At 41.1% G+C, this 23,703-nt stretch overlaps 1 protein-coding gene across 2 annotated transcripts; it reads left to right on the top strand.

Annotated features, from left to right (window-relative positions):
• The first annotated feature begins 932 nt into the window (after positions 1-932).
• Positions 933-21,256, top strand: LOC104630764 (DGAT1/2-independent enzyme synthesizing storage lipids). 2 transcript variants are annotated; one of them, XM_075744082.1, is made up of 7 exons: positions 933-1,706; positions 7,158-7,488; positions 9,068-9,232; positions 12,466-12,659; positions 18,692-18,752; positions 19,155-19,294; positions 21,122-21,256. In XM_075744082.1, the coding sequence occupies exons 1-7, from the start codon at positions 1,563-1,565 to the stop codon at positions 21,224-21,226; spliced, it is 1,140 nt and encodes a 379-aa protein (XP_075600197.1). In that variant the 5' UTR covers positions 933-1,562; the 3' UTR covers positions 21,227-21,256. The 2 variants fall into 2 exon arrangements, with proteins under 2 accessions (XP_075600197.1, XP_075600198.1); XM_075744083.1 differs by having other exon boundaries at positions 933-1,401.
• The last annotated feature ends 2,447 nt before the right edge of the window (positions 21,257-23,703 follow it).

The raw sequence follows: 23,703 nt of genomic DNA on the forward strand, positions 1-23,703 counted from the left end.
TGGTGGATGCTTTTTTGCAGGTTTGTGAGTCTTTCCCCTGAACCACAGCTACAGCACAACGTATGTGCAGGAAGAAACGTATGGCAGCCATGCATTTTATTTCATGGGAGCCACACAAGGGGTGCAACTGGGATGAATGTGGATATAAGAGATGCTCAGATTGGAGCACCGCTTGCTATCCTCTGCATCTTCTGAAGCACAGGTGGCAAGCCAATCTGCTTGTCAGCTGAACCAAGACTCTCCAAAGTTTGGAGGGAGTCTAGCTGCTGAAGAATCCTCTTTAGGAATAAATCCTACTGGACAATCATCACAAATCCCCTTTACAGTGTTATTGAATATGCTCACTTAGTCCTCTGAGCATTTTCAAGTTAGAGTGGACCTTTCTTAAAGCAGTGTCACACTGTGAAGAGCAGCTGGTGGGCAATTCTGCCTGCCTTCAGGACCTGCGTCAGTCCTGACTCAGTATGCTGTATCCTGGAAGAGACAAACTCCAAGTCCTCTCGCAGAACCTTCTCATTCTTCAGAAGTTGACACTAATCATAAATACATTTTTTCACCTGGGAAACTAGATTCTTCATTTGCAAATCACTGTTATTCCTCAATTTCTTGTTCCATATCAAATCAAATCAATGAAATTCTATCACCTGTCTTACGTAGGTCTGATTAATCCTTTTCTGGACTTAAAAATTGGTCCCTATTGATCTTATCAGTCTAAATATGACCTCCGTCATATTACCCATAGAGTGAACAACAGTACAACATAAAAGTATTACGCTTCAGGTTTCCTCCACTTAATTTAGCCATAATAGCACGGTCTAGCTGCTTTCTATTTAATTACACCTCCGGTCTGCGTGACACCCTGTTCTACTAAATTTTTTAAAGAGATCCTTTCCTTTGCAAAACCATCGCACATTCTCAACTCAGTAGGCAACGCCGCTGTCTGTAAGTTTCCTTAATCAACGCACACGCGAATCGAGTGGAGGCACGTCCCGGCGGGGAGGCTCCTTTCTCCCAAGCAGAGAACGGGTACTCCTGCCTTATAAGCAGTGATGGGAGTCTTGTGTGGGAAGTCGTGCAAAGCCTGAAATCCACAACCCGCAGCTGTTTTAAATCCCATCTACCTGTAGGATATATTGACTGAACTGCCTATAATTTCGAAGTAGCTGGATAGGAAACACCGCTTCATCCCCGCTGGCTAACCGCAGACTTTTACTCCCCCCGTCTGCAGCCGCAGCAGAAGCAGGCAGCGCGCCTTAAGCCCAGCGTTCCCGTGCCGGAACCTCCTCGCAGGCTTGTTCGTGGTCACCACGGAGAGAGCGGGAAGGGGAGTCCCGGCCTCCGCCGCGGACGGGGAGACCTCGGGGCGGGAGCGGCCGCTCACCCGCGTCCCCCCGCGGCGGCGTGAGGAGAGCCGGGGTGCAGAGGGGGGCTGAGGGCGCTGAGGCTGAGATGCCGCCGAAGGCTCCGCGCGTCTCCCATCCCCGTTCCCTTGCGATGGGAAGCGGCTCTCGGGCGGGGACACCGCCGCCCGTCCCGGGATTTTTATCGCTGAAGAATTAAAAATGGAGATTTGGGCGCGGAACCCACTGGGGCTGCCAGGCCCAGCCCCGCCTCCTCGGGCCTGGGCGCGGGGGCGGCGGCGCGCTTATCCCGGGACGGGGCTCCATCCGCGGGGTCCTTGTGACGGCCGCCGCCGCCGCGGGCAGGTGAGCGGGGCCGGGTGCGCGGAGGGTCGCAGCCCTGGGGCGCGGGGGGGGGGGGTGGGTCGCGAGGCGGGGGTGGGACGGAGGGCGGCTGTCACGTCACGCCGGCGGCGGGCGCGGAGGGCCGGTGCGGGGGATAGGGGGTGGCGGAGGGTCTTTCGTCGCAGTACCCTTGTGCTTCAGCAACGACCTTTTCTCAGGGTCCCTTAGCACCAGGAATTGGGGACCCCCCCGCCCCCCCGAGTTTTTGCGGTAATGACATTTGAAAACGTTAATGACGTTGCGAGGTGAAGAAAAGGGTAAATGTAGGTGTCGGGCACTTGCTGTATTTTACTTGTGCTTGAGCGTGACGGGTACCGCCACTGAACGCAGATCCTGCTCTTCGCACACCCTCTTCCAGCTCTTACCTGCCACATTTCTGGAAAGTGGCCCGAGCAGTGATGTCCGGCCAGGGATGGTTCCTCGTTTCCACCGTGGTGAATCAAACCCAAGTGGGAATTTAGTTCATTGTATTTGCTGAGGCTGAAAGAGAAAAAAACGGGAAACAATGCTCCGGGTTAGGTACCCTGGGTGTGTGCGACAGGGGGAATAGCCACGGAAAGCTGGGGGCCGGGGTGCTGTGATTGCTGATAGTTTCTATGTTGGGGGGATAGACCCTTCAGTTTTGGGGTGGATGTGCTGATAATCTGTGAAGGTGAGGAAAGCCGTAGCAGCGTACAATATGGGTGGGTTTATGGAGGCAAATAAAGTGGGTGCTGGCAGTGTGAGACCAGCAAAAGAGTTATTTTCCGTGGAACTGCCACAAAAGTTCTGGGAAACGTAAGATTGGAATTTCATTTACATCGAAAGGCAAGATGCAGAGCTGTAACTGTTAGATTACTCCCCTTGTGAAACAGAGCAGTTGAGTTTGACAGAAGAGAAAGTAGGAGCCCGCCACAAGAAAGCAGGGGTCAAAAAATTCTCTGTAGAAGAGTTTCCAGCTGCTTTACACTCATCTTCCCACTATGCTCTGCTAAACCTCCTGCCAAGAACAACTGGTGAGCCGCAAGACCAAGATTATCCACTCTTTGGTCATGGTTGAAAGCCAACTACAAGGTTTTAATTTTGATGCCACAGGTCTCTTGTGACAGTTTTGTTGTTGCACTTCTATTCCCTGGGATTACAGTGTGGTAAGATTATCCTTATCGACAAATGATGCTTCAGCAAGAGCTCGGGATCTGAGTGACCCGTAGTACAGGAGGCTTTTGTTGGAAGGCTTTTGTTGTCTTCCCTTTAAGTAGGGAGACATTAGTTCTGTCTCCCTCTGACATCACCTGTAATTTTACATTGTAGATACAGCCATTACTCTGGAATTCGATATGCTTTATAGGTGGAGCCCAAACAAACATCTTGCATGTCAACACAGATGTTGTTCTCTAGAAGAACAATGAAATCACTCAGAAAAGTAACATGAGATGTGAAAAATACAATTTAAAAAATGTTTGTTCACAAAACACTATACTCATTTGTTAACCTTTTGTGAGATGTTCAGTATTGAGGAACATGGGAGCTGCTCTTGGCTCAGGTTGGATAAAAGCAGAAGAGAAATTTCTCTCTTAAATTTTGAGACTTGGGGCAAACCAGAGCAGTTATGAGTAAACATGTTGCAGTAACAGTCTTGCATTCTATTCCAGTGCATAATCAAACAGGTCTTTAGTAATAGGCTTGCGATAGGCACTCAATTATGTAATAATTTCCTATATGGTGTTTAATAGAAGGAATGCTTCAAAATTGTGTTTGTGGTCTCAGCAAGGGGCTGGTGAGAAAGAGCCAGTAGAACATGGCAAAAATAGAAGTTCTGTCCTGTTTTAGTCCTTTGATGTTATACTGGCAGTACAGAGGGATGCATTTACCATGTTGGACTCACATCATATGGTCCAAAAACCAGGGTCAGGGTTCAGTGACGAGTTCATTGCTTCATTTTGAAATGTTGGAGGTAGTGTACAATTGAACTGTGGGAGCAGGAACTGAAACCTGGTTGAGCACCTTACTTACCAGAAAAAACAATGCTGCTTCTAGTTTTTTCTCAGTCAGTCAATCATTTATTCTTTCTCCACTCTGGCTTGGATTCAACTGGAATCATGTTGAATTAGCTTGTATCCCACCCACCCAGCTAGCTGGCATGAGGTGGACTCACTCCATGTGTACCCAGCTACTTTCACGTGTCCTCAGCCAAATCTGTACTGTTAGTACCTGTTTTGTAGGTTTAAAAAAATACTTTTAGACATTTATGTATTTTAACTTATTTCTGATTTTTTTTAAGCGTCTACATTGAACTTAAAATCAGAAACAAATAAGTTACTATCTTCATTTGTACTGTGGTCGGTGAGCAAATAAGATTAAATATAGTGGTCTTCCAGCCAGCAAATAATTTTCTGTGATATAAAAATTAGGATGGAGGAAGAGGAATCCCTGGGATGTTACATTGTTTACATTGATCAATGTAAACACCCTATTAATATTAGGAGAAAATGCTGAATAGTGTAGGACATAGACTCAGTTCTCATTTGATGGGGATTCCACCACTGATGGATACTTTTTGTCATGTCAGTTGATGACAACACTCATTTAATTTGTGCTCCACTATAAAAAGCTTTATTTTTTAATCAAAATGTCAATTAGCATTGGTAATATACTTTCATAATCCCTGTAGGCCAACTTAAGTTTGGGCTGTTCCCAAGAGTGGTTTTGCTTGTGCCAGCATTTTCAGAGTCACCCTGTTAGCAGGGAGCCAGCTGATCCTGTTGGAGACCAGGCTGGTGGTGAGAACATAGGGTGAGGGGCTGGTGGAAGGGCGAGTTCCATGTAGCAGCTCGTGTGTGGCTTAAAGTGACTCTTTGACAAAAGCCCCTAGTAAAACTGTATGTGCATGACGCTTGCACAAGCTATTAAACCTCTAATTTCCTCGAAGAGTGGAGGTGCACTTGTTTACAAGGTCCGTTTCCCACAAAATTATGATGAGTGGCGTCAGTTACCTTGTTCACGTACCAGCTTTTCAGTAATCTTGCCAGTGATTTTTCTGGCTGCTGAGTCTGCAGTTACTTGTGTTTGGGGACTTTGGAATAATCTTAAATCTCGTCCAGTCCTCTGGATTTTCCCTAGTCTTTCAAGAGGTACTAAAAATGAATATCAGGAGGCCAGAGGGAATTACAAGTGGTTTTTAAAAGAGTGTTAGGGACAAGAAGATACCTGGACTTGTTAAACTTAAAATGTTGCTAGATTATACCATCTCTTGATCACCAGGTTCCTGTCAGTGATCAATATATCCAAATTAATCCCCATATCATATAGGGGTTATTACTGGTACCTTTACTATGGGTACAGACATTTTATCTGCAATTTTAAGCCAGTTTGGCTGCTGGCTGTAGGAGTCTGTGGTCCCAGTCTGAAACCCCCATAACGATACAGATTCCACTCGCTTCCTTCACCCTCCGTTGCAGGCTGAATGAGTTATTCTACGTACTGCTCAGTATTTCTGATTGAGTAGCCCGAGGCAAGCCCTTAACACAGCCTTCTCCTGGGCTCTGTCAGCACAGCGTGCTTTGCAGGCATTGAGCATTTGTAGTCCTTGCTCTTATCAGCAACTTTAACCGATTAATAACTTCTTTACTATAGAGTAGCACCACACCACCAGCTTTATCCCACTTAAACACCTTCTAAGCAGAGATTTTAATATCTGAATCATGCAGACTATTCTTTTTACTTCTTTCATGTTATTGATAAAATCTCTTTTTAGTGACAATTTCCAGATCTTCCTATATTGTAGTGAGGCACCAGTCATCAGGCTATAAACAATTCTATATTAATTCTCGTGACGTTCTTCATCACATTGGTTTTGTTTGTTTGTTATAATACAGTACTTGCTTCCTTTGAGCTCCTGGTTTACTCTCCTTCCAGATTGTGCTCTGCCTATGAAACTGTCTTTATCTCAGCCCGTGAGTTTTTGCAGTTTGACCCTTGCAATTCTCTCCCCCATCCCACTGCAGGGGGGGAGTGAGCGAGTGGCTGTGTGGTCTTCAGCTACCTACAAGGGTTAAACCATGACAGTCCTTTTTGGTGCCCAACATGGAGTTCGAAGGGTTTGAGATAAGGACAGCTTTGATAGGAGTGTGCAAGACCAAATTTACAGCTGTTACAGCTACTCGTCGGCAGGCCTTGCCATGGGGCTTGCTTGCTTTACTGCATGTTAGAGTTTAGTGCTTGTTCGTGGCTGCTCTTCGCTTTTGCTATTTGCTGTCATCCATAATTCTGAACGGAGCTGTGCTTTACACCAGTCCACCCCTGCATTCTACCCAGGGCTTCAAAGAAGGAAAACAAAAATGGAGCGGGTAGTGTATAACAAGTTTGCTCATGTAAGTAAAGTACGCAGCTGAAGACATGAAGTCAGAAAAGTCTGCACTTGCTGCACTTTATGATCTTGGCACTGACTGTGGCAATTACGATTTGTTTCTTGTAGGTACTTGTTCTGGTGTTGGAGCAGAAAAATTTAGTAGTAACCTGACTGAGGCAAATAAAAGCTGTATTCAGTTACGGATTACCGAACCTGATTGCAACATTTAAATCTCTGGCTAATGCTTAAGAATCTTAAAATCAGCCAGCGATGCTGGAGTGCTCTTGCATTCCAGAGAAACCGCTACCTGCTGTCAGGCAGACAGGGTCCTCTGTAGGAACAGACCTGGGAGCTGCATGTGGCAAACACATCACTGGGGCCATGGAGCCTACTTGGCCTTTGCCAGGGCTGGAAAACCTGAAAGCAGGGTGTGTTGGCATGGTTGTGTGGATGAGGGGCGAAGAGCTGCTTTTCCCAGTGCCACCAGCAGTACCCAACACTGTCCCAGGCCCCTCCAGGCCTTGGGAAGGAGCCACGGCTGCCCAGGTTTTGCTTGCGGGCTCTTCAGCTGCTCACCCAGCTGTTTGTTCGCCTCGCTGCCTGTTGCTGCCAAGCTGACAGGGACCAGAAGCCCAGGCTGGACTCTCTGCAGAGGATCAGGAGAGCCCAGACATCTGGTAGCAGTCTTCTTGGCTATCGCTGCTGAAAATATTTATCACTTGCCCTCTTTTGAGCTTCTAAAAAGTAAACCAAACTTATACAGAGAAATCATCTGATCAGCCATGTTGCATGGATCCTGAGGCTTCCTCGGACTCCAGCCCTCGCCCTTTCAGCCTCTATTATCTGGCTGTATAAAAAAGATCCATAAACACATAGGATAATCTCATCACCCTTTACAGGCAGTACTGGATGGCAATTGCCAGCAGCTATCTTGGCGTGACAGAGACAAAATGTTTGACTCTGTGCTATACCAAAATAGGCATCAGGTATATCTACAGAAAACTTTTGTCCTAAATTGAGAAACTTCCATGATTAGAGAAATTAGAGCTGGTTTTTTGTTGGTTTTTTTTTTCTCCTCCATGCAGGACATGATAGGTAGAAAAGAATCCTGCGCTTCAGGACAGATGCTGATGACCGACCTAAGCTGCCTTGCCTACGTACTGGAAGAATGGACTGTGGTGGAGTACCTGAAGAAATACCTTTTTCATGTGGTCATTGTCTCACTGACAATGAGTGCAATATTAGTTTTTTTTATAGTTCCTTTAACAATCCTCTTTTTCATTTATCTTACTAATATTTTGCTTTTAATATATCAGAGGAATGGTGAGGTAAAAGCAGATCCCCTGAGTGATGTTTGGGATAGTGCAAGGAAAGCTATAGCAAGCTTTTGGGATATATATGCAAGAATATGGCATGGTAAGTATGACATGACTTGTCTGAAGCTTTGAATTACAATAAATGGTAAATACACATAAGTTTTATTTTTTTTTTATTTCTTCCAAATGGATCCAAAGAAATGAAATTTATTATACTTTGTATGGCATCTAACCCAAAATTTTCCACCTCAAAGATTGATTGCAATTATAGAATAAGCAGAATGAAAGGGAGAAATTAGTTTATATAGGGTAAATTTCTCTTAAGTGGATAGGCAGGTGCACTTCCGTGTATATAGTGTCAGAGTGAAGTGCGGTGTTAATGTTAGTTCGAGTAATGTAACTGCAAGAGAGATGTGTGATTTATTATTTACCTTAGTATCTGCTTAAAACTGACTTAATAAATGATCAAAACACAACAACTAGTTGGAAATGCAATCAGTGTATTTTTAGTTGCCGAAAACTACTTTCTGTTACAACAGCTGAAAATAATTTTAAGAGCTGTATGGACAAAGAAATAATTAGATACCACATTTAAGTTTGTACTGTGGCAGAATTTAGAAGTAACCTGATTTTTCAGTTTCATTACATTCAACCTTCAGATACATTCAACACACCCTGCTCCCTAGGAAAATCCTTAGCTGCATGCCAGGCACTTATTCTTCCCACAGATGTAGATTAAGGCTATGAGCAAGACTTAACTTTGCTGCTCTAAGGATGAAGAATAACAGGTTATCTATCTATGTTGCTATCCTTCCTCACGGCTTTTTCCCTTAATCTTTGAACATCCTGCAGTATAAAACTTTCTCCACCTCTTTCTAGGACTCTGCCTGCACCATCCCCATCCTTCTCCTCAAACAGCTCATGACAGAAACTGTAGCAGGGATGGATATGAAGGCAGACAAGGTGGAACAGAGCTCTGAGTTGGCAGAAGCTGTGGCTTTCCCAAGCCTTTGTGTACATTAGTCTCCTAGTCTGGCTCCACCTAAAACCTAAATCAAACATAGGAAGAGCCAGGAGAGGGATTTACAGAAGTCCATGTCTGTGAGGAAATTCCCTTCCACTGGAAGTGAATACATTTAACTGTTGTGGAGAGCACCTCTCTTTGGGATTCTTACAGATTCTGATTTGGACCTAAACATCTTAACCAGAGATGGAAAATCCCAAAGTTTTCATTCTGCCTGACACAGAATGGAGATTCATACTTACATATTTCAGAAGAGCATCCTGACTGCTTGTTTGCCTCTCATTCTGCCAGCGAAGTGGTTTCACACCAGTACAGTAATGGTTTTTTTTTTCAATTAATTATTGTACTTTGGACTGGGAAAAAAGTTCCTAATGGGAAATAGTTAGTCCCCTCACTGGGGAAAATGTCAGGTTCAGGTCTGATCTAGTGATTAAACTGACCAAAAAATTAGTCCACTGATAATCTGTGGTGCTTGAGGGGCTTCCTCTTTGCTATTCACCAAAAGTTCCATCCAGAACTTAATTCTTTTAAAAGCTACTGCAGAGGCTTTCACAACTCTGAAAGTCATTTAACAAAGGGCACTAAACACTTTTATTTAAATTGCCAGATGATTTACAGCCATCATTGTCAGTGTATTGCTTTCCATCCCAAACAGGTTATGAGCTTCATGGTGTGGAAAACCTACCAGAAGGACCGGGCATTCTTGTGTATTACCATGGAGCTATTCCTATAGACTACCTTTACTTTTTGTCTAGGCTGTTTCTCTGGAAAAAAAGACTTTGCCTGTCAGTAGCTGATCATTTTGTCTTTCGTTTACCAGGTAAGAACGTGTTCTCCTGTACTTAAGCATCCTGGATTCACTCAACCTGTTTGGTGAAATTCACATTTATTACACTTTCAAGAGAGCTTTTAAACTAAAAGACTGCTTTTAGACTTTTAAACTAATAGCTTGTAGATGCAGAAGGGCAAACAGGGTAGAATATCCCATCTTTTAAGAGAAAGGTCATAAAAACACTGGTAGACTGTCCAAAGCCAACAAATAGACATTATATAATCCTGTTGGGATGAAATGTCATGCCTCAGTAGAAAGTAGAGGATAGGACTATATTATTGACCTAATGCTGGCTGGTCAGCAATGGGCTGTGAGTGCAGAAGAGCCCAGTAAATGGTAAGATATCAATTACCTACTTGCGCTCTACACTGAGTAGCCATTGCAGTGGGGTATGACATCACATCTATCTTTTCATCAAAGCCTGGAGTAGGACGCAAAACTTGTTTGAAGATTTTACTGCTGAAGAGAGCTCTGTAATACTGACCACCACAACACATTCAACACGTTGTAGACTGAGAAATAAATAATTCCATTGTGAAACAGAGAAGATGATACAGAAAAGCAAACCTCATTCATTTTTAGAAAAACAAGGCATAAAGAAGGAGCATCCAGAAGGAATAGCAGGGAAATTATTTAAAGGCACCTTTATACCACTTACATTAAAAATTACTATAATAGTAAAGAGTAAAGGAAGCCATTTAAAAGTAGAAAGACATTCTTCAGAAAAGGAAGTTGTGTTCAAACATTGAAAACAAAGAGCATAAACTCAAACAAGTTTGATGGAAAAACATATTAAGGCATCCCTAGAAAGGTGGTGAGGAAGTATTTGCTGAAAGCATACTTAGTAAACACTGTGCAGTACTAAACACATCAGAAGCATGAAGTCATCAAGAGATGATTGGCTTTTAAGAGAACTCCTAAAGCTTAGCAGAATGTTGCAAAGGAGGCTTCTTTTTTAAGGGATAAATGAGAGGGTACTGTTTCAAATTGGAGTGTCCGTAGCGTAGGTTTTTATTACAAATGTTTAGTAAACTATTGTCAGGACCAAGCAACGCTCTCAACTGTAGAATTTCTGGACTACTGATGTGTACATAACATATTGCTTGAATTATGTTCATGCCAGAGGAACAGAAGGTGGCAAATATGGTGTCAACCTATAAAATGGCTACCAAAAAGGCATCTGGTAAGAAAGACCACAAATAATGGAGATTAGGCTTCCTCATTTGCAGCATTAGTAGAAAACGTGGCTAAAAGTAATAGACTGAGTGCAACTTCTCCCTAACCTTCTCTCGCTTTACCATACTTACCTGCTTTTTGCAGAGAAATGTTGCACTTCACAGATTGGTTCTTTAAAGAATGCTTTTGAGCATATGCTGTCTGTTGGATTAATTACAGTTAGGGGAGAAGTCATCTTGTGAATGAATACTGATTAAAAGGTAGGAGATAAAGGGTAGAAATAAATAGATCATTTTCACAAAGAAGCAGAATTCAGCAGGTATACCGATGAAGATCAGTGCTCGCACCTGTATTGTTCAAAATGATCATAATCTAGATCAGTAGTGAGGTGACAAAGCTTTATATTGGCCTTTTTTTTTTTCAAGGCAGTAAAAGCCCACACAGAGAGTACGGTTATCTACCAATACTGAGTCACTGGCTGATTAAATGGCAGATGAAACCTGGTTATTAGTTATAAAGCAGTGCAGAAGGAAAGAAAAACAAGTCTAAACACATGAACGTGTAATTAGGCTTTAAATTTTCTAGATGACTTTAGGAATATGTCAGCTTAAGTCTCAGCAATTGCTAAAAGGCAAACAATTTCAGGCTTATGAAAAAAGAAGAAAAGAGGAAAGACCATTATGTACTCAAAATGCATATGGTGCCCACATCTTGAGCACTGCATAGAATTCTGGTCTCCCCAGCTCAGAAAAGCTGCAAAGTAATAAAGATACAAGAAAGGACAAGGATGATCAGGACAAGCCTGGCATGGCTTCCTTTGAAGAGCCAGTACATACGACAGGAGTCTTGCATGACTGAGGGATATAAAATTCTGCGTGACCTGGAAAAGAGGAATAAGGAGTGGTAACATGTTCCTGTGATACATCATAACTCTTAACAGGCAAAAGTTTTAAAGCCAAGCAAAGGATTGAGCGGGATATGGCATTCATGGCTGCAGGATAAAACAGGAATACATGAGAGTTCCCAAAGGGATTAAACAAAGTCAACATCTGTCTTTGACAGAAAGATCTATTGAACACAATGCTTTGAGTTAACACACAGTTCAATTACAAGATGTGGCATTGTGTTTTCCACTGCCTTCCAAAGTTTCTGTTGCAGACCTTTGTCAAAGTTGAAGTGCTAGACGCCAGTTCTGCCGGTCCGCAGTTGTTGTTTACATTTATTAATATAAACAATTTCTTTTCAAACCATGCTGTTAGGACAGTGAATTTGAAGACTGGGGAAACTCATTTGCTGAGTGAACTCCCTATGGGAGTTCCAAATGGATTTAAAATGTGAAGATAATGTAAGAAAGCATAGAGTGCTTCTATGGTTCTCAATATGTCTTTTGGAGAAATCCCAGTTAGGAAAACAAACGAAGGAGATCCATTGAGCTGTTAATGCAGTGCTGAAACTGCCCTGCTAACTTCTGCCATTCGTGCATCTTAATAGTCGTACTCCAGTCCAATTTGATCCACATAGTTTGCAATTTAACCACAAAATACTCAATTTAACAACTCAAAGCCTCCATGTTTAAAATGTTAAACATCACATTTTAAAATAATACCAAAAATAGTTACTTGTCAGGTTATTTATTTTTGTAGTATTCTTTATTGTACTGAAAATTTGTAATTTTTTTCTGTACTAAAATATTTTAAAAGGAGGAGGGAGGAACAGATGTTTATTTTCAGATTTCTATGATGCACACGTTTTGGTTGCATGGCTGGTGTTTTGATAATTATGAACATAGCATGTGGAGGCATTAATTTACTGAGATGCTCCTGATAAGCTGATTCATCTTCATAACATGTGGGCAAAATCACTGTCACGTATTTGTCATTTTGCCAATATTTACTCTGTACGGGTTTTACTTCCTTTGTACAAGTTTGCCTTAGTGTAAGTATATAGCTATTAGATTTGCATTTAGCTGTAATCTTGTTCCCCCATGCAAGCAGTATTTGTGGTAAACTGTTTAATAATATGTATTTGCTACTTATTTATTGCAGGACTTAAATTATTATTGGAAGTGACGGGCGTTATGCCAGGTACAAGGGAAGAATGTCTCATTGCACTGAAGAATGGACACTTGGTGTCCATCTCGCCAGGTGGAGTTAGAGAAGCACTATTCAGTGATGAAAGTTATCAACTCATGTGGGGAAATCGAAAAGGGTTTGCTCAGGTTGCTCTAGATGCAAAAGTGGTGAGTGTTACATGTTACTGATCCCAGTTTACGCTTATTGCGTACATGCTTCATTATAAAATGCAGCTGAGGAGTGTTTGCTGGAAAATCTTCCAGACAGAATAAAAGCTTTGGGAGTAAAGGTTTCTCTTCCTTTTCCCACCACTTTCCTCAAGCACATTAATCCATAGGGAGCAAGGGTTTTATGGAACTGTATAGCTTTTTTCTTGACTGTTGGCAGGACATCCATCTTTACAGTTCCATTATGCAGGCATCCACTTTCTTGTCTTGATTGTATTTCAGGAATCTTCACTGTGGTCCTTCTTCATATTGCTCTAAGGTTTCATTCTTTTTTCTCATCCTACTAGACTTATATCTTTATCTTATTTCTATATGACCACTCATTTTCTTAGGGCTTTTTAATGTATTATCCTTATCTTTCTTTCTTCTCATATATTCTGGGAGGGTCCAGGATTTTGTTCTTACCCTTTACTTCATGTTTGTGAAAGATTGCATCGACTAATATAAGGTGTGTCTACATCAGTGTCTGAGTTTGAATCATGTGTGCACTTCTGAAGTTTTCCCATCTCCCTCACCCACCATGCTTTCATTCACATCATGGAACGTGTTAGAATACCCGAGCTGTGTTCCTTTTGGCTGAAACTAAACCAGAAGTGGGACCTAATACTCTCCAGTTGAAAATAAGCGTTCAGCCAATGGTATCAGACAAAAATTGTTCTGCTTAAAAACAGAGCACTGAAATGTGTTCAGTGTTGATGTCAGATCTTCAGCATCCTCTAGAGATGAGCTGCTGTTGGTTTGCACTCCACTAATGTACACGACCACAGTGTCAGTTATATTTTCCATGTGGATGATGATCTACAAATACAGACTTCTACCGCCGGCTCTGACTTCCTCCATCTAATTTCACATGGGAGACTATTTCTCTGGTACAGTCTCTGGGAAATAATTTTAGTTGGGATGTCACAGAGCTGAAAGAGCAACAACCCTGTCTTTTTCCTACCTGCCACTTCTCCTCATCATCACCACTAGAGACGAGTTTTCTGTCTTAATTCAGACTTAGCATATGTAGTGGTCTTTGTGTCTGACAGTACTGGTACACATCCAGGCTTCATCTGTTCTGCCATGGGCTTGCTGCTGCTTTCTCATGAATTGCACAACTGTCATTTTTCTTTACGTTCTTATGAATATCTCATCAATTGCAGTGCTCTTTGGCCTTCCACATAAATGTAATCCTTTTCTGTATATATAGGAGAATCTGTACAGGGAGTTGAGTTCTTCCCATTAAATTTAATTTCTTACCACTCCTTTTAGGGTTTTTGTGCACCCCATCAAATACATTGCTTCTCAAACTTGGCTTTGGTCTCTTGTACTAAAGCTCCTACTACAAAGTACCTAGGGTTGCAAAATACATGCTTTGGGTTAATATTTCATCTTAACTGTCTCTGAAATCTTGTGGGGAGATAACTAAACACTGGAATAAATTTAGAGGCGTTTACCCAAAGTAATTTTAGGCTGGGAGTCCTATTTCTACCTCTTTGTTTGTCTTGTCATGTGGCCTTTTAAGAGTCATGTTTTATGTGCTTCTGTTCCGTCCCCTGTCCTTTTTCTCAAAAGCGTGGGCTGGTAAACGTTAGTCACACTACTTCATATGTTGTGTGGGCCTGTACACCACCACTACTAGGAAAATACCGGAATGTGAACAGGATAAATCCAGTCAAATTCAGGTGGGCATTCTGAATTCCCTTATAGTCTTTCCTCTTATGTGTTAATTTAATAATATCCTCGAACAGTCAGAAAAAGGTGTCACTTTAACAACGTGATTTCTCATCATTTTGCTTTCATATCTGTCTTTCAAGCTACTTCAAACATTTGAATAATCTTTTGCCATATGTTTTCACTTCACTTGGAACCTTATAGTGTAATTCTACAATGTAATAAGCTTTTTTTTAATAAAAATTGAATTAAAAACCCCTTAATAAAGGGTGCCACCATATTCAAAACACATCACAAAAATCCTTGTTAGTAATCCTCTTAATCCTTCCAGTCTTCTATAATTTAGAAGCACATGGAAATAGCTGAATAGTACTAGATGATGGAACTAGGTGATCTTTAAGGTCCCTTCCAACCCAAACCATTCTATGATTCTATACCTAAAATCACTAGCACCTATTGACAGGGGTTGTGGGGTTTTTTATTTAATGAATTGGGTATTCATTGAAGGTAAGGTTCTTCCAGTGTGAAAGGTTCTTGTGGTCATTTGTATAACAAGTTTGGTAAAACAGACACTACATAAGATTATCTGTTACCTGGAAAGCAGAGGGAATATTTTCTCCTTTGACACGTACTAGCCTGAGCTCACCTTTCCAGTGCTGCTGGCTCTATCACTTATTATTGCACTCATTCAGTTTTTGTTGCGGTTTTTGGGGTTTTTTTTATGATCAGGAAGTCTGGTTGGATCCCAGTGTGGCGGGCATCACTGTAATTAGCTTGCAGGCTCCACTGAATTTTGAGCATCTTTGATATTTCTCTGGAAATCTGTCATCAGACACACTTTAGTACACTTTAAAAAAAAGAAGTGTTGTGCATTTGCCAGTGGAGGGGGCAGTATTAACCTTATATACCATTTCTCATACAAAGTTAGGCTCATAGTAGTAGTTACTATGTTAAAGGATTCCATCTTTTGACAACTTTGGAGTTTGATTGTTTCTATTTGTTCTTGCTGCATCTTTTTCAATACTGGCCATATCAGTCTTGTAGGTTGACTGAAGACTGGGGATAAACTCATCTAAACTATCAGAACTTGCTCTATAAGGTAGCAATTCATGTATGTTTTGCTAATACTTATCCAAACCCTGGATTAAGGCAAGAGAGTACTATAAATGCCTTTTTTGAATTTATTCTACATACAGTGTAGCCATCAACTAAAGAACCACACACACTTTACAGTATTCAAAATGACTACATGGTGGTTCATAACCTGATGCAGATGACTGGAATGGGGATTTCAAGATGAAACCAACTTTATACATAAATAGACTTTCCCATTCTTCTTATAATGTTATGGAAGTTCAACAGTTCTTCCACTGAAAAAGTTGAAGAAAAGCAACCAAGGAACGTTGTTTCAGCCTCAGTCCTTGCCTGCATGTTTCCACATTCAGTCTCTACTTTGTCTTCTGTAGCTACTCTGCTTACCTGTGGTCAGAGGAGAGCATTATTATTTAATGTTATGACTCAATGAACTTCTGGGGCATACATTTGCCTCAGTTGAATTTATGTGTGCCAGGGGCCTGAGCTTCAGAAATACCGTCTGCCTGTGGCTGGAGTTTTACAGGGTAATGGGGAGGAGTCATCATTTCTGAAGATCCTTGCATTTTATCTGTGCCAAAAAATTTGTTCAAGGTCTATAAAAATCTTACGTATGTGCACGGGGTTGGCCTAGATGATGTCCAGAGGTCCCTTCCAACCACGACTATCGTGTGATTCTGTGATTTTCAAGCTGGCTGGCTGTGATCCAAGTCAGTTCCAGCAAAGCAAATGTAAATCTGTGGGTTACTGCAGATCTGGCCATGCTGCTTCACAGAGGCAAGCTTTTATGTGTGCACGCATTTTTATCAGCTTAGGGACCAAACATTACTACCTGCTCTGTACTTCATTGGTTGATCATTGTATATGAGTAACTTCTGTAGTTGCTAGATTTCTTTATAGCCTAACATATGTTTCTCTTGCACTGTTCCTAAAATATGAAGTGTTTTGTCTGTATGATAGGTGGATTTCAAACATTTTAAATGTTAGACATACAGTATTCAATCAATAGCTGAAGCTAAGTGTGGTATTTTTAGTGTCTAGTAGTTGTATGCTTTTAAAAGATGTTACTGATTGTTTTTAAGAGTTTATTTATAATAATTTCCCATAATTTCTCATTCTGAAGGGTTTACTATTCGTATTGGGTTTGCATGGCAAGGTTTTGGTAGCAGGGGGGCTACAGGGGTGGCTTCTGTGAGAAGCTGCTAGAAGCTTCCCCTGTGTCTGACAGAGCCAATGCCAGCCGGCTCCAAGATGGACCCACCACTGGCCAAGGCCAAGCCAATCAGCGCCTCTGTGATAACATATTCAAGAAGGGAAAAAACAAGTTAGAGAGTTTTTGCAGCCAGAGGGAGGAGTGAGAAGATGTAAGAAACTGCAGACACCCAGGTCAGTGCAGAAGGAGGGGCAGGAGGTGCTCCAGGCGCTGGAGCAGAGATCCCCCTGCAGCCCGTGGTGAAGACCATGGTGAAGCAGGCTGTCCCCCTGCAGCCCATGGAGGAAGGATGAGGGGTTGTAGACATTCCCCTGCAGCTCATGGAGGACCCCACGCCGGAGCAGGTGGAGACACCTGAAGGAGGCTGTGACCCCGTGGGAAGCCCACGCTGGAGCAAGCTCCTGGCAGGACCTGTGGCCCCGTGGAGAGAGGAGCCCACGCCAGAGCAGGTTTGCTGGCAGGACTTGTGACCCCGTGGGGGACCCACACTGGAGCAGTTCATGAAGGACTGTAGCCCATGGGAAGGACCCACGCTGGAGCAGTTCGTGAAGGACTGTCTCCCGTGAGAGGGACTCCATGCTGGAGCAGGGGAACAATGAGAGGAGTCCTCCCCCTGAGGATGAAGAAGCGGCAGAAACAACGTGTGATGAACTGACCGTAACCCCCATTCCCCGTCCTCCTGTGCCGCTGAGGGGGGAGGAGGTTGAAGCCAGGAGTGAAGTTGAGCCTGGGAAGATGGGAGGGGTGGGGGGAGGTGTTTTAAGATTTGATTTTATTTCTCATTCCTCTACTCTGTTTTCTTGGTAATAAATTAGATGAATTCTCTAAGTTCAGTCTGTTTTGCCTGTGACGATAATTAGTGATCTCTCCCTGTCCTTATCTCGACCCACAAGCGTTTCATTATACATTTTCTCCCCTGTTTGGTGAAGGAGGGGAGTGATAGAGCAGCTCTGGTGGGCACCTGGCCCCCAGACAGGGTCACCATGTTTGATATTTTTGTTATCTGTCACTTTTTTTGTTCCTTTAAATGGTTTCCATCACTTTGAGTTATTAGGCTCTAGTTAGGTCTTTTTCTTGCTTTGTTTTTTTCTCATCCTGTAGTTTCTGTTCTGTGGTAGTGATTCTTAATAGCAGAAAGGTGTTCTTTCATTGCCTTCTGGAAAAGTAATTCCAAAAACATGCTCAAAATACAGTTTCAAAAAATGAAAATGGACAATAGAGGAGAAGAAAGTTGTATGTATGGATACAATCACCGTTGGTTTGTCTACAAACTATGAAATCTTACCTCAGGCTGTAAGACGTGATTGTTTTAAGTTTAGGTATCTCAAATGCCTTTCTTTTTAGCCACAATAATGAAGTGAACTTGTTCTGTAACTGCCTAAGGATCTGCCCTCCAGACGCCATGTAGTCCAGGTCAATGAGGATGTACAATTGCCTTATTTGTCCAAGGGATCTGCAGAAATTTTTTCTAGTGAAAAATTACCCAAACGTTACTGCTTCAGTGAGACCTTACTTTAAGAAGCAGATGAGACATGCCAGATGTGAATATCTACTTGCTTTCTGCAAGACTTCATGAACTGAGTATTTTCCTGTTCACTGCACATGATGTAAGCTTTAGGCAGAGAAACTGCAAAACTTCATTTTAGGTTTCAGTCAGCGATAGTGCAATAAATACATAACATACTAGGTTTTTTTTTTAGAATCTCAGTTAACTTTTATAATGTACATTCAAAATGAAAGGTATAAACCTCTACTACAATGTCAATCATTTTCCTTATGGTTGGTGACTTTAAAACAGCAATGTTTGTGGGAGCTGAGAAATAGAAATTTATTTCTATTCTGGAGTTTATTTTTTATAACAAGATTCCTTGTTTGCTACTTAACTGACTGATAATTACCCTCTGTAGTCAAGTGATTTTCTTAGCTGCATTAACAGGCACTAAATGGAAATTTAAACCTGGTATAACATTTCCACATTTTTCTTTTTTTTTTTTTTTTTGTGATTCCTTAGCCCATCATTCCAATGTATACTCAAAATGTCCGGGAAGGATATAGGATGTTTAAAGAAAGAAGTAAGAACTTTAAAATATATTTTAAGTATTATTTGGAATGTTTTCTTCACTTTTCTCTCAGATTTCTCTCACTTTCGCTTAGATTTTGCTTTTCAGACTTCAGTTTACTTTGGATTCTCTAACACACTTGCTGTGGGTCAGGGGTATCTCAGATACGGAAATAGCTTGTGTACAACTGGTTTGTGCTGTGTGACTTGGTTCTATAATGCAGTCTTATTTCAGTGATCTATTAAGTCTGTTGAGCTTTGTTTTGGTGGACAGTTACCTAAATCCTGTAATTTCTTCTTGACTGTCAGATAAAGCATGCATTTTTAAGAAGTCTTCCATATTAATCAGATTACAAGTTTGGATTGTGTTTTCTGTGACTATCATCTCACTTTTTCCTCCCTTAAACTATTTCAGAATTTTTTAGACAGCTGTATGAAAGTACTCGATTGCCATTTACTCCTCCGTATGGAGGACTTCCAGTTAAATTTCGCACATATATTGGGGAGCCAATCCCTTACGATCCGAATATAACTACAGAGGAATTAGTTGAAAAGGTAAGTTAGCTCTCCTTGTAATACTGAACTACATACTTTGCCCTCTATTATGTATGCACTTGAAACTAGTTTTTTGTATGCTTGAATAAAGAGAAATGCACTTTTACAAGCTTGTTAAAGCAATGGGCAGTTGAGCTCCAGGGTTATTTAATGTACGGATACCTACAATTAAGTATTGACATAGTAATAGTTGATTGGGATGCCCTCATCCTTTCAAAATGTGTGAGCTCTTGTATTCTTGGGATGCTAACTTTATTTCTCGCATGCCTTTGGTAACTGAAATGATGTAAACTATGTTTTAAGCTGTTTCCAGTAACTAGGAAAATAAATTTCATATATAACAAATATCTTTGAGAATCTTCTCTAAATAACATAGGGCTCTAGAAACAAAGTTCCACAAGAGCTTAAGTCTCATTGTCAAAAGGAAAATGTTACAAAAATAATTTGCATCCAAAATAAAAAAAAATTTTGAGTACCTATAGCTTGGTGAAATCAATGCCCAGTAGATTTATAGATCCAGGAGTTTATAGATCCAGGGTGTAGGCATTTTTCAAAACATTAATGTTTACAGAAAATGCAATTTTAAAAATTTTTCATAGAAGATCAAAGGAGGGCTTCATGCAAGAGAAATTTGTTATGGCCTAGGAATACACAGATTAAAACATTTGTTAGGAATCACTGATGTAAAAAACGTCCTTGCTGCCCCCCAAAACATTCTTTCTTTTTTTCTTTTTTTTTAAGGATGTACTGCAGATTGTTTTGGGCTTCACAGCAGTGAAACCAGAAAGACAGGTTTGGTCTGTTAGAAGGGAACTGCCCCAGCAAACTGCCAAGTTTGGTCTTGGCAGGTTTAGGAGCCTGGAAGCAGTATTAGTGCTAAGACTGCCCTTACGGTTATCCATATTGTATTTTGAGGGAACAGTATTTTGTGTACCTGCAAAACTGAAATAGAAATTTCCCATGACATTGATGTGCTTTATTACCTACTTTGACCACCCACTTCAGTGGGAGTATGGTTAGGTCTTTCTGTGGCTCATACTAGTTTAAAAAAAACCAACTTAAATGGGGTTTGAGATGAGCAGTGGCCTGGCTCTATTTGATCCTGCACTGGAAAAGAGTCAGGACCTGAATCTGTGAGGAAAGGTTTGGCTACTCTTTTCTTACATTCCCAGTGATATTCTACCATCACTCTGGGGCAGATCACCAGAGTATGTAGCTACCCTTATTTCAAGTTTAAATACATGAGGAAAAACTAAGGGAGATTATTTCTTATCTGTAGTAGAAATACAGAATATTTTATGCACACTCTTCCATAAACTTCCATTTGAATCTCATGCAGAGTAAAAATGAACGGAATTTAGATATGAATTCTCTTATTATATGCATACTGCATATGATACAGAAGTCATGTTGGGAAGGACGGACGGAGGTCCCTACTCCAAATTCCTGGTCCCAGCAAGGTCAGCTATGAGATCAGATGAGGTCAGGCTTTATCCAGCGCTTCTAATGAAAACCTTCAGGGATGGAGATCGCACAAACTTAATGTTTGAATGTATTAAAGGCTGCTTTCACTTAGTAATGCCCAGGTTTGATAAATCTCAATAATTTGAGCCCATCCAAACTGCAATCAATGTTTTTATTCCTTTCCTTTCCAAGGAAAGTGTCATTTGGACAACTAGCCAATATGAAAGACATTTTTTTTTCTTAAAGTAGGTCTTATGTATGAATTTCCCAATACCTCCTGAACCTCTGAGAAGTCAGTGATTATACTGTTGTATACTGTTGCATAAACAGGTTTGTAAAGACAACTTTCTCTTCTCTTTTCAGACAAAGACTGCCGTCCAGGCTCTCATAAGCAAGCACCAAACAATCCCAGGCAGCATATGGAAGGCTTTACTGGAGCGATTTGATAAACGTCGTAAAAGTGATTAGAATGCTTATGTTTATTTCATTGTTTTTACAGCATACAGTAAAAAACAATGTCCTACGGCAACGATGACTAATAATTGGTGTTCAACCAGTTTAATTTACAAGTTTCTACAGATTTGACAGAAGAAAACAATTAACCTCTTGAAGGTTTGCCTGTGTCTTTGAAGATGCTCTGAAGTCAGAAAGACTGAAAACTTAGGTGTAATAGCAATGCAACAGCTAAATTCCCCAAAAGGAAATCACGTAGCTAGGATTTGCCTGGTTCCTAAAACAAGTATGTACATACACCTAAGAGCCTCAGAATTTTTGTCTAGATCTGTGGGTTTATGTTTTGAGTAGTTCATAGTCCAGTCTCAGAGCAGAACCTCAGAGTCGGTGTTGTCCTACCAGAGTCCACCTGTTGGTGGCCACCTTCCCTGTTGGATCCCATGCGAGACAGCATCAGAAGAAACGATCTTGCTTTAGCTAATGATCTGCTGCTTAGGCCACTTTTCTAGAGAGACTATAAAAAGAGAAATAATCCTATTAAACCAGATATTAGACTCCTACAAACACATCAGCTTAGTGGTTTGGTACCCTGGAAAGTAGGAATGATACATCCAAAAAGAAAAGTCTCTCAAAGAGAGGAAGAAAAAACTTTAGTTAAGTGTAGTACTATGCAAACACATGTAGAAAATAGTTTCAAGTCTGAGCTGGTACATTCATGCACTATTGCACCATACAATACTGGTTTAGTGGATGAGGCTGCCCCCCAGCTTGAGAATTTGCATCATAGTGTGTTTGCAGTACAGATGTGCTGTACTCACCCAGATCTCCCAGTGAGCAGACAGCAGGCTGGGGGCAAGCTTGCTTAGCTAATGCAGCCCTGAGGCTTATCATTAATGGTGGTTTGCCCAAATATGTGGTACTGCAACACCGCTGTCCCTGTATGGATTGAACCTACATGTCTGTTTGGAAAGGTGGACACAGGGCAGTGTTGTCTTCCTAATACAACTTGTGGAATACTGAAATTTGCTGCAAAGCATAATGTGTTCTTAACAAGCTGTGGGATGTTGTTACTGGTGGGAGTGGGAGAACTTTGTGTAATCTATCCAGTATGCCATTAAATGCAACCAACTTGAAACACCAAGAAAGGTAATTTTTGTCCTTTGCTTTTCGTTCTTGTACTTCTAATACCTATGTAATCTGTCCCCTCAGCATCCTAAAACTTTATGTACCATCTAAGGAAATACATACAACGTTTCCCCATTTTCACTAGAAAACCAAATCAACTCTTTGGATTAAGATAAATCCATTCTCTTCCCATACTGCTTCTCCACAAATATTTCTTGCACATCTGAAGAAGGGAGCAGGATAGACAGGTGAGTTATTTCCCTGGAGCAAAAGACAAGAATCCTGTCCTGAAAAAAAACCTCAAATCCATCCTAAGACATAGGAATGTTTACTTGAACACCTTAACTATAATTGCTGTGTACAGGCAGAAAGACTTTTCTCCCAGCAGAGACTCAACATGCATAGGAGATGATAAACTAAAGCAAGTCAAGATTCTGAGTGATAAGCCTAGATATGAACAGGAATTCAAACCATGTGGTGTTACATAGTGCACTCCAACAATCTAAGCTAAAATTCAAAGCCTGAACTTAAGTCAAGTGAGAAAAGGAACTAAAAGGGACACAGATGAAGAAACCAGAGGAATTAAGATTAACCAGAATCTGAAAGAATTCCTTGTATCACAGAAACTCTACAGGACTAGACAGTCCCCTTCTCTGACTCTCCTATCCTATTTTTCAAGCACATTAGCATCATCAATTAAAACACTTTAGTCATCTGAATTTGCACCTTTCAAACTCCATGCCCTTTGATACCTGATGCTAGGGGCTGTGCTGCAACTCAGAGCACTAGCCTTGGATAAGGGATATGTAATCAGAGCACTGATTATCTTTGGGGATCTGAGCCTAGATGTCCCACATTTCAGACAGCTGTCAACAGTTTGTTAACAAAGTTCGAGTTTTTCCTGGGATATTTCATCTTACAGCAGCATCTCTGTATTTGCAGCTTAGCTGAAGTAAGCTGGAGCAAAAGCTAATTTCTATTAATTGTCTTCCATCATAGCTGTCTTAAGAGTACTTTCTGAGGTCTCAAGGTGATGGACAAAACTATTATTGAGAGATGTGGTTTTGAATTATGTATATGTGATTTTTCCCAGAAACATTATAATACTGCTCTAATAAAAAGCAGTTGTTGTTATATTAGTTTAGCGGCCCCCTCTAAATTTTTACTCTTTTTAGAGCAGTATTACAGAAACTTGAACTAGAAACTGGTATTATAGAAACTAGAGTTTCTTTTCATACAGCTAGAATTCTAGTTGTGGATCAAATCACTCACCTGGTACACGTTTTCTAGCCTCTCTGTTATACAACAAAAAAGAAATTAAAAACAGCAAATTAAATGACCCTGTGCCTGCCTCAAAATGTAAGCAG

Source organism: Balearica regulorum, chromosome 2 (assembly GCF_011004875.1).
Source record: "Balearica regulorum gibbericeps isolate bBalReg1 chromosome 2, bBalReg1.pri, whole genome shotgun sequence".
NCBI lineage: Eukaryota > Metazoa > Chordata > Aves > Gruiformes > Gruidae > Balearica > Balearica regulorum.